This window comes from Chrysochloris asiatica, unplaced genomic scaffold (assembly GCF_000296735.1).
Source record: "Chrysochloris asiatica unplaced genomic scaffold, ChrAsi1.0 scaffold00113, whole genome shotgun sequence".
NCBI classification, from domain to species: Eukaryota; Metazoa; Chordata; class Mammalia; order Afrosoricida; family Chrysochloridae; genus Chrysochloris; species Chrysochloris asiatica.
In genome coordinates this window covers 10,447,488-10,459,146 of record NW_006408631.1, presented here as the reverse complement: position 1 = coordinate 10,459,146, position 11,659 = coordinate 10,447,488, and the positions used below count along the sequence as shown (strand labels likewise).

Below are 11,659 nucleotides of genomic sequence, written 5' to 3'. Positions count from 1 at the left end.
GGGCTGGCGAAAGGAAATGGGGATAAGACTCTTGTGGTACAATAATGAATAGTTGCCATCAGGACTGACTGTGAGGGTAGGAAATATAGAAGTAGATGTTTTTTGACAAAAGGAGGAGAGTGATTGATTTTGCAGCCCAGGAGCTGAGGTCCCTGGGATCATAAAGTGAGAAGAACCGAGAGTGGGACCCTACCCAGAGAGGCAGTGATGCCAGGGATGGAGACAGAGATGATGATGTGGACAGATGGAGTGGCTGGGGACACTGGACTCAGGAAGGGAGTAAGGCTGTGTGCTGGCAGCCAGGGGGCAGGCCTGTGTGGTGTACCTTTTGGTTATTTGATGATGCATGGAGGGGATTGTAATCATTGCAATGAAATGAAATATAATAGGATGAGTGTAAAGCTGATGTTCTCCCATGCAAACCTCACAATAAAAACTTAAAATAAAAATTTTAAAAAAGAGCCAATGGTACTGAGAAAAGAAGTCCAAGGAACACTGAAGGCATTGGCAAAGAACAGGACTCTGGGATTGATGAAATACAAATTGAAATCTTTCAATAAACTGACATACTCACTTATCTCTGCCAATTTGGAAGACAGCTACCTGGCCAATTGATTGGAAGAGATCCATACTTTTGCCTGTTTCAAACAGAGATGACCCAACAGAAAGCAGAAATCATCCAACAGTATCATTAATATCACATGCAAGTACAATAAAATTTTGCTCACGATAATTCCAAAATGGCTACAACAGTACACTGACAGAGAACTGTCAGAGGTTCAAGCTAGATTCAGATGAGGTCAGGGAATGAGGGATAGCATTGTTGACATAAGACAGATCTTGGCTGAAAGCAGAGGAAACCAGAAAGATGTTTACTTGTACTTTATGGACTATAAAAAGGCTTTCAACTGTGTGGCTCATGACAAGCTATGAATAACATTGTGAAGAAGGAGTAGTCTGGAACATTTAATTGTGCTCATGAGGAACCTGAACATAGACCAAGTGGCAGTCATTCAAAGAGAAAAAGGGGATACAGTATGGTTTAAAATTAGTAAAGATGTGTGTCAAGGTTGTATTATTTTACCATACATATTAAATCTGTGTGCTGAGCATAATGTGCAAACTGGATTATATGAAGAAGAATGTGGCACCATATTGGAGGAAGACTTGTTAACACTTTGCCATATGCAGATGATACAGCCTTGCTTGCTAAAAGTGAAGAGGACTTAAATACTTACTTATGGAGATCAAAGACCACAGCCTTCAGTATGGATTGTGCCTCAATGGAAAGAAAACAAAAAATCCTCACCACTGGACCAATAAATGACATCATGATAAATGGAGAAAAAGATTGAAATTATCAAAGACTTCGTTTTGCTCAGATCCAATATCAACACTCATGGAAGCAGCAGTCAAGAAATCAAATGATGTATTGCATTAGGCAAATCTGCTGCACAGACCTCTTTAAAGTGTTCAAGAGCAAAGATGTCGGTTTGAGAATTGAGGTGCCCCTGACTCAAGACAGTGCATTTTCAATAGCTTCATAGGCATAGGAAAGTTGGACAGTGAATAAGGAAGACCGTAAAAGAATTGATTCATTTGAGTTATGGTGTTGTAAATAATATTAAAAGTACTACGGACTGCTAGAAGAGCAAACAAATCTGTGTTGGAAGAACAGCCAGAATGCTCCTTAGAAGCCAGAATGATGAGACATCGTCTCTCTACTTCTGACATATTATCAGGAGGGTCCAGTCACTGGAGAAGGATGTCATGCTTGGTAAAGTGGAGGGTCAGCAAAAAAGAGGAAGAACCTCAATGAAATGGATTGGCACAGTGGCAGCAGAATGGGCTCAAACATAACAACAATTGTGAGATTCCTGCAGGAACAGACCATGTTTCATTCTATGTGCATAATACCTCTGTGAGTTGGAAATGATGCAACGGCACCTACCAAGAACATATATTCAATGAAATATTATAAAACACTGAAGAATAATGATGATTCTGCAAACAATGACTCTGCAAATCATCGCATAACATGGAGGAACATGGAGTACATTATGCTGAGTGAAATTAGTTGATCATAAAGGAACAGACATTGTATGAAACCACTACTATAAAAATTCAAGAAAAGGTTTACACTCTATAATAAACTTTTGTGATATTTACTAGGGATGGGATGGAGGAAGAATTATTCACTGCAGAGAGTATAGAAGATGAGGCTTTCTGCTCCCACTAAGATTTACAGCCTTGGAAACCCTATGCAGGGTCGCTATGAGTCGGAACCAACTCCACAGTACACCACCACCACCACCAAATTGTAGAAAGATGAGATTTCCTGCTCCCACAAAGATTTACAGCCTTGGAAACCCTATACAGAGTTGCTATGAGTCAGAACCAACTTGATGGCACTTAACAACAACAACAACAAAGAATGTAAATACTTGTTAACTTGGGTGAGGAGGAAGGCAGTCTAAAAGAAAGGGAAGGAAAAAGAAGGAAGATTTAAAAAAAAAAAAAAAAAGGAAAACACCCTTTTTTTTGCTTTTTTTTTTTTTTTCAGGTACTGGATGGGAAACAATGTATATTTATTTTCTCATAAAGTTTATTATTTTCTTTTGAAACATGTAGGTCAATTTCCTTTGGTAGCATCTTGAGTGTTGTTGTGACATGTTTAATACAGGACAGTCTGACCTTTAAAAAAAAAAAAAGATCAAGAGGTTTTTTTCCCAGCAGGAAATGTATCCCAGAAGCCAGAGCTCCAGGCTTGCCAGTCTTTCTTTTTGCCTTTTAGTTTTGAAGAGCAGCTACACTTTTCTCTAAACTGACCAGCATTACTCTGCCCCTTGTCACTTGGGGGAGGTGGCCAATCTGTTAAGCCAGCTATTAGCCCTGAGTTGTGATTGACTGCTCTGTTGAAGGAGGTGAGAATGGACGTATCATCAGAGCAAATACAAAGCACTGAAATCCTAGAGGTTCCAGAATATTTCAATCCAAAGGGTCAGGGGAAGCAAGGCAGAAAATGAGGCAATGGCTCCAGACCGGTCTTGCAGCTGCATTTCTATAAGAAACTCTCTGTTTTTATCTAAACTTGTCCTATTGGAAGGGAAGAGGTTGAAGAAAATTAAGGGAAGTTAGTTTTAACATTGCCCTGCACCCCTACCTCAACCACTTCAGTAGTGATCCCTTGGTTCTTGTTTGAGCTGTAGTAGGCAAATTATAAAACAATCTGGTGGCACTGTGGGATAAGAATTAGCCTGCTAACCACAAGGTTAGCAGTTCAAACCCACCGATGTTTCTACATCCTCAATACCTAACACGTTCAGTCCTAAGGATGTCTTTGCTCTTAATGTAACAGAAAAGAAGAGGCAAGGAGAGACTATGAAAGTCATCCTAAGTCCTTCAGGGTAGATTCCATTAGGCAAGACATGCGCTCTGAAACACATAAAGCTAGGAGTCCTGATGTGGCACTTTGAGGTCAGTTTGAACTGCAAGATTGGCAGTTCAAATCCAGCAGCCACTCCTTGGAAACCCTATACAGGGTCACTATGAGTCAGAACCGACTAGACGACACTTAACAATAACAACAATGGAAGATGAGACTGTCTGCTTCCCTAATGATTTATAATGTCAGAAACCCTCAGAAGCAGTGTTCCTCTGTCCTGTAGGGTTACCACGATGGCAGTGGGCTTTTTTTTGGTGTGTGTGTGTTGTTTTTGGTAAATTGTTGGTAGGAATAGAAATTTTAATGGTATTTGTGCTTACCTGGAAAATGGTGGACCCCACCTCTCTCCAACAGTGTTGGGAACAAACATCTTTTCTCCCTCTTTTCCCCTCTTCTCTCAGCCTCTCTCTCCCCAGATGGGTAGAGGGAGAGGAGAGCAGCAGCATTGTCCCTGATTGCCCTGGGATTGTGTAAATGTGTGAGCCACCAGCCAAATTGATTCAAGTTGAACTCCTGTTATGTGCCACCAGAACAGCTGCCCAAAAGTAGACGAGGCCAGAAAATAAAAGACCTTTGTAAACTGTAAAGCCCACACAAAGGTAAGATGCCCTTCCTCCTTCGATTTCATTTTGTTTGGTAGCTCCCCTAATTTCAGAGAACATGCCTTACCCCAGTAGGATCTACTGTGAAGGATTTAGGATGATTTTCATAGAGTCTCTTTTCCTCTTCGTTCCTGTGGCATGGAGAGCAATGACATCCTTGGGGCTGAGGGTGTTAGGCATTGAGGATGCGGAAACGTCCCTAACCTTGGCTTTGTGTTTGCAGTCCCAGAGCCAGCAGGGGGCCCTGTGTCCTCATGAGAATGCTGACTACCAGCTGGGGAGGAAGGCTGGACACTGGGCTCACAGGGCAAAATTAATGCCATTCAGCCCAGGCCTTTGGTTCCCACAGAAAACTAGAGACAAAGGAACATTCTGGCCAGATCCCTTCTCTAAGGGTCACCCTTAGGCCACTGGGAACATGCATTTCATCTTAGAGAAGAAAGGGAGAAAATTAAATGCACTACTTGGAGTACCTGGATTGTATCTTGATGTATTTTTGTGTGTGACATGATTTGCATGGACCATTGAGGCATCTTTAACAGTCCTGCTTCTTCAATATTCATTGAAGGAATATTGTTGGTTTGCCTATTAGCTCCTCATTAGATTTTCAGCTGCTGCCCTGAGCATTCTTTCTCTTTTTACAGAGCAGAGAACAACCAAAGACTTGTTTTCTCAAGAAGAAAATTCAGTGTTAGAATTTTTCAAACCTCTTAGAGCAGAGTGGGAGGTAGGGGGGACCTGACCTTGAGGGACCCGCAGCTGGGTGATGATAATCCTTGTGCTTTCTTGCCCACTCCTAGTTCCCAACACTTCTGCATTTAACCATTTCAGACAGAAGCTATCCATTATCCAGAACTGAGCTCCATCCTGTCACCAAAATAAACATCTCCCTCCTCCTCACGCCCCCCTGCCCCCCACTGCCTTATGCTCTTCTAATAGAAACTCTCCAGGTATATTTCCTGTGTTAAGGTACAAAGACAAGCATCTGGTAACTAAGGTTTGTCCTGATGTCAGCTTGTAAACAAACAACAAATCACCCTCTGAGTAAGTTATTTCTGAAGTATCCAGTCATATTTGTTTCTTGTGAAGGGCCCAAAAAGTGAAAAAGTGTTTATTTATTTTTTATTTTTTTAAAGAGCACTTGAAAACCTCTGACTGTGGTGAGGTACACAATATCTGCGACCAAGGACGTGAAGTAAGCTCTCTGTCATTTTCAGCTGCTTTCTGCACTTCCTTGTGGGCAGCAGTTTGAGGAGGAAGGGTCTGTTCCAGGCTCAGTTGTGGCCTTTGGTCAGCTATTCAAGAATTTCATAGATAACTTAGAGGGAAAAAAATACTGAGTGATGTCCTAGTGATACCAATATAATTCTAGATTAAATATAAATTTCAAACTTTGGAAGTAGTGCTTGAAACCACTCTAATTAAAAACAACAACCCTCAATGAGTCATTTTGCATCAGATTTGCCAGGGAGAATCATTGCTCATGATTCCTCAAATGGTCCCAGCAATTAGGTGGGTTGAAACTATTGTGTGGATGGAGTTGGGTCTTCAGTACATAGAGGAAGATACTATTAGTTTGTTATTTCTTCTGATTTTGTTATGTTTTGTGTTTCAGAGGTTTTCAAGTTTTGACCAACAGGTAGCGTTAATGAAACTATGCTTTAAACATTTTTTTTTTTTTTTGAAGTGGGTCGATACATTTTATATATGTTTATTAGTGCACTACCACTTTTTAAAAGCAACTCTGATTTCTAATATCTGTAACAACAAATGTGTTGATTATCAGAAATAGTACTTGTTTTCATAAGAATCTAATCCATTTGTCTTTGAATTCCTCTCTGAGGAAACAGGCATTTTGTACTTTGATATGTATGAGGGGAGGTAAAAAAAAAAAAGCATTGCTTCTAGGGTTCTAGATCATACATAGTTTATTACAAACAAAATCTGTTTAAACATGTCCTCTGCAATAGGAGGATGGCTAAAGCCAAGTTCTCTGTAATACATGTGTCTTAGTTAGGGTGCCTTCAAAAATCCAATCAAACCAGTGGCTTCTGAGGGGATCTGCTGGACCATTTTACATTCAAGGCCGAGAGGTCAGCTCAGAAGGTTATGGCAGCTGCTCTTGGGATCCCAAAGGGGTCATCTTAATAGACGTTTTCAAAGGTCACAGGACAACCATGGGCTTATTATGAAGTTTTAATAAAATTAAAAACTGCGTTGGTGAAAAAAGGCCAGGAGAGTTGCACCAAGGAAATTTTTTTTTCTCATCGTAACAATGCATATGCTCATTCTTCGAAGGTAGCAACACGAGTATTTTGTTCAAAAACCTTACCCCATCCATCCTACAGCCCTGATCTTATTCCTTCAGACTTCTTTCTGTTCCCCAAACTGAAAGAACGTTTAAAAGGAACACAATTTGAATTTCTTGAGCATGCCAAAACTGCTGTTTTGATGTGGTGTAAATCCAAGAACACAAATTCTTTGGGGGAAGGAAGGGCTCGAGAACTGGAAATACCACTCTCAGAAGTGTATAGACCCAGATGGAGGATATATCTAGAAACAATAGCTTCAGCTTTTGATATTTTTGTTTAATAAAAGTTCCTGTGATTTTGTAGCAATATTGTTTCATTTACCCTTGTGTTGCCCTCAATGCCAACTAGTTCTCTCTCTCTTTTTTTTTTTAGCAGAATTTAAGCATCATGTGCACAAAGGAAGTCAGTAGAACTGGATTTGAATCCTGGTAAAAAGGAGGAGAAAAGTGAACCATATCTAAAAGTGATCAAAGTAAGTTTACTCCTTCACTTGAAAAATTATAGAAATGTTCACTTTCAATACATTAAGTCTGCAGCTACATTAGTTGTCTCTGTGTCTTTAGATTTTGCAAAAGGGAACTGAAATCCAGCAAGTCGTATTAGGAGTCCATTCAGAAAATGAACAAAAAAGCAAATGAAAATGATCCAGAATGAGGTGGTGTATTTTTCACTCTGTGTCTTGTAAGCATAAGTTCCTTCTTTATAATTTGCAATTTTTTCTGAGAGGTGATGGATTTTCACTTCAGAGGCAAACAATATCATAATAAGACAGCCACAGGAACCTGCAACAGATGGAACAAACAACAGGTTGAGACAAATATTTCCTGATTGAAAGGGAGAGGAAAGAAGTCAATGTGCAAAATAAGAAATATATTGTTTCAAATGCGTCATCATGAGTCTGAGTCTCCCACCTAGAAAAGCTGGTGCTGGTGTTGTGACTCTGAACAAGGAAGATTTGCTGAAGGTTAAAATCAAGCTCATCCAGCAAACTTAGTGTGATGTGGAATCTGATAGGGTGCGCTGTAAAAGCTCAATAGTGGCATCAAGTTCAGAGCAGCCACTGCTATGATGTGGTTTCAAGGGAACAGATTTCTGTTTGCCTCACAGGCCATGAAAGATAAATGCCAGTCAGATAGCCACTAGTGAAAGGTTTCAGGTCTGCCTGTAGTGGGTTACCACGACTCCTCTCCCTCCCCTTCCTGGCTACAGCTGCCCAAAGGAGTACCTGAGAAAAGGTGGCCATGAATAAGGTGTTGATGCAGAAGGTAGGTGTTCTCCTTGTTTTTATAGGACTCAGAATGGTTAGCAGATACATGGCCATCTTGAATAAAGAGTATACTATTTAGCTGAAGATGCCTGGAATGTAGGGACAGTATAATTTCCTTAAATCATACTTATTAGATGCCTTTCTTCTCCTCTTTCTCCTTCCTATACCTGAAATAGAGATGTAAAAGGTAGAACTCCAGCAGGTGACCAGGTGACCTCAAAAATGGAAATCATGTACGGTAGGAAAACAAGGAAAAAGGAACCTGGATCCCAGATACCTTGAACTACCAGATTAGTCTTAGACTTCAATTTCTTGACTTTAGTGTGATGCAAAAATAAACGTGCGTTTTGTGTAACTTCAGTTATTTGTTTTTATTATTTATCAGTCTCTGATGTTGTTATTGTTAAGTGCCATTGAGTCAGTTCTGACCCATAGCAACCCTGTATAGGGTTTCCAAGGAGCAATTACCTTGTGGTTCAAACTGATTTTGCAATGCAGCGCATTAACCTGCAGCGCCACACCAGGACTCCATGGTTAAGTCTAATCCTAAGGGATGAAATATGGTCTAGGATGAGATCTCTGCAGAACAGGGCAGAGGCCTGGCAACTCAGATAGGTCCTCTCTCCTGAAAAGTGAAGGGAAGACTTAGAATGGATGGCACAAGGGGCAATGGCTGGTAGCAAGAGGAGCTAAGTGGGGAGCACAGTGGATGGCCAGGATTCTGCATACTTCTAGGGCAATTGTTTTATACCAGAATGCCGCAGGTTCGATTCCAGATGTGGGTACTGGAGATAATTGGGTTTGACACATATAATTCTTACGGGTTTTATGTATTCTTTTCTTCTTAAGTGTCCTTACCTTATTCCTTACCCTGCTTCACCTCATACCAAAAAAAAAAAACAAAACAAAACGAAAATAAAACTTGACTACATCAGGGTAGTGGTGGAGGTATGCGATGGAGTCAGTTCCTACCCATAGCAACCCTGCATAGGGTTTCTGAGGCTGTAAATCTTTAAGGGAGCAGAAAGCCTCAGCTTTCTCCTGTGGAACAGCTGGTAGTTTTAAATCACTAACCTTGAGTTTAGCAGCCTGACTCATAACCACTACACTCAGAGCTCCTTACATCAGGGTAAGCAACTCAAATGAATACATTACAGAGGCTTTTTGCTGCAAATCCTCTCCCACTAGGTTTATAACTCTTTTAGAATGGGTGTTGTTTACTCTTCAATTACAGTTAATTCAAATACCCTGAGAACAGCAGCATAGTGGCTTAAGTTCCCATTCATTCATTCATTCCTTCAATTAGATTTATTATGTACCAAGCATAGAGTTAATGACAGAGATTTAAACATTAGAGAAAATACACATGATTTTTGCCCTCACAAGAGAATATAACCTGGTAAGGAACACAGATAAAACAATTATAAGCCAGTTACAGTAAATATAAAGTACAAGGTGCTATTATTGAGAGGGTGGGCAACAACATGGAAGTTTCCTCAGAAGAAGTTGGAAGGAGCTGTAAGAAAAGTTAGCTAAGAAAGGGGAGACTGGACTGTGTAGGGAGACATGGTACAAACGACTCCCCCATTCCCTTTCCAAAGGTCAGGTTTGGGGTGGGTTTGAGGTAGACACCTTATCACATGGAGTAGGCGGCAGGAGTAAGCTGAAAGGGTAAATCATATTTCTCCTATATCAGAATTCCTCATAGTACCGGCTCTATCAGCTTGCTCATCATTATAAATACATATGCAAAAAATAACATGATAAACTCTTCTTGAAACTTCACTTCCCACCAGCCTTACTTAGAGCAGTTGCTGAAAATATTTCTTTGTAAAATTTGTCAGTCTAACTATTTTTTCATTCTGAGCTTAAAACCAGAGCTCTCCCCTGGCAAAGCCATATTATTCCTTTATTGTTAGATCCTTACAAAAAAAGCTGCAATGCTGTTTTCTCTTTATCTTTTATTTGAAAATTGTGGAGAAAATGCCATTGCTTTTACCATAAGAGTTTTCATTATCTGCCTAGATGGTGAATTTCAGAAAGAAGTGCAACACTGGTATTTCTTTAGCTCTTGAAAGGAAAATTCAAGCTCAGTTTCCTTTTCAGGTTGTTAAATATTTTAAAGGTACTGCTCTGCTAAGGAGACAGCAGTGTAGTGAGCCTACATTTCAAATTCCTAAAGTAGAAGTTGCTGTGGTATCTTAAAACTAAAAAAGCCTTTGGGCATGCCAGATATTTCTAGGAGACAAGCTCCTAAAACACAGAGACCTAAGTAGTAGTTGAGAGGATGGTCTGAGTTTCAACCTGGATTCTGGGATTGACCACGAGGTCAGTTTTGTCATTTCAGAGTAAGACCACAGAACCCAAAATGAGTCTTGGATGACCCTCCAATGACTACTCAGAAACATGAAGGGAAAATAACTCAGTGTTAACTTGGGATATTTTTGCTTCTTTTTGTCCATGGCTCTAAAAGAGGCTAAGGATCATCATTATGACTTATAGGCTAAATGATACCGATGAAGAGTTTCTTTTTGTGACCCAGATATGAGTATTGATAAGAACAAGGTATGACACATTTCCATACTGTCTTTAGACGCAGGTAAGAGGGTCCCACAAGTAGAGGACCCTGTGCTGGTCCTCTTCTGTTGAAGTCCCAAGTCATGAGGTGAGGAATTTTGGAGGCCCGTGGGATGTGCCCATCTGGAGTCCCTGACCTTGTTTTGGACTTTGTTCTTTAGACCCTGGAATTCCCGGCCCCAAAATCCCTGGGCCATTTCCAGAGCCCACACTGGCATCTTTACTGGGTCATCCCTTCCTTCCAGGGATAGACTGTGACTGGTATGTTGGAGAGAGTGTGGTCAGAGCTTGGATCTGCAGTAGAGCATATCCCTTTGTAAGTGGAATGGAGTGACGCCTGGGAAAAGAAGTGGACAGAACAGGCGCTGGTCTCCTACCATCACTCCATTCAGTTATTATTGTTATTAGTTGTGCTCAAGTAAATTCCAAATCAGGATGGCATTACATGTACCAGAATAAAACACTGTCTGGTCCTGTGCTACTGCCATTGTTGCAGCCACTATTTAAATCCATCTCATGGAAGGTTTCCCTCAGTTTCATTGACCAAACTGGCTGCCCTTTTCGGTGATTAATCTTTCTTTATGACCTGTACAAAAACAGAAAGGAAGACTCTCACCATTCTCATTCTAAGCACTACTAAACCAACTCGCTGTTGTTATGTTGGTGATGCATTCTGGTGGTGGTGGTAGTGGCTATTGTTAGATACCGCTGAGTCAGTTTCCACTCATAGAAAGAAACACTGCCCCGTCCTGCACCATTCTTACAACTGTTCCATTTGAACCCATTGTTGTCAATCTACCTCACTAAGGGGTCTTCCTCTTTTTCACTGATACTACTGGTGTGGCGCTGTGGGTTAATGCAGCAGACTGCAATGTCGTTTGAACTGCAAGGTCAGTGGTTCAAGCACACCAGCTGCTCCTTGGAAACCCTATACAGGGCCACTATGGGTTGGAATCAACTCGGCGGCACTTGACAACAACAACAATCTTTGTACGGTGTCCCTCTACTACAATACCAAACATGCTGCCCTTCTCCAGGGATTGACGCCTGCTGACAACATGTCCAAAGAACAGGAAATGAAGTCTCACCTTTCTCACTTCTAAGGAACATTCTGGCTTTTCTTCTTTCAGGACAGATTTGTTTGTTTTTCTAGCAGTCCATGGCACTTTCAAGGTCTGAACCAATGCCATAATTCAAATGCATTAATTCTTCTACAGTTTTCCTTATTCACTGTCCAACGGTCACATGCATATAAGGCGATTCAAAATACTATGGCTTGGGTCAGGCCATCTTAGTCCTCAAACTGACATTTTTGCTTTCAACAATTTAAAGATGCCTTTTGCACTAGATTTGCCTAATGCAATATATCCTTTGATTTCTTGACTGTTGTTTCCACAAATGTTAATTGTGGATTCAAGTGAAATGAAGTCTTTGACAACTTCAATCATTTCTTTGC

The 11,659-nt window shown here is 40.7% G+C and overlaps 1 protein-coding gene across 1 annotated transcript in view; it reads right to left on the bottom strand.

The window, feature by feature from the left end:
- Positions 1–6,823: 6,823 nt before the first annotated feature.
- Positions 6,824–11,659, bottom strand: part of CLRN1 (clarin 1) — a 79,350-nt gene continuing 74,514 nt past the window's right edge. Inside the window, exon 3 of the mRNA XM_006867984.1 lies at positions 6,824–7,141. Within this exon, the coding sequence (XP_006868046.1) occupies positions 6,876–7,141 (266 nt within the window). The 3' untranslated portion in view covers positions 6,824–6,875. The remainder of the gene's footprint in view (positions 7,142–11,659) is intronic.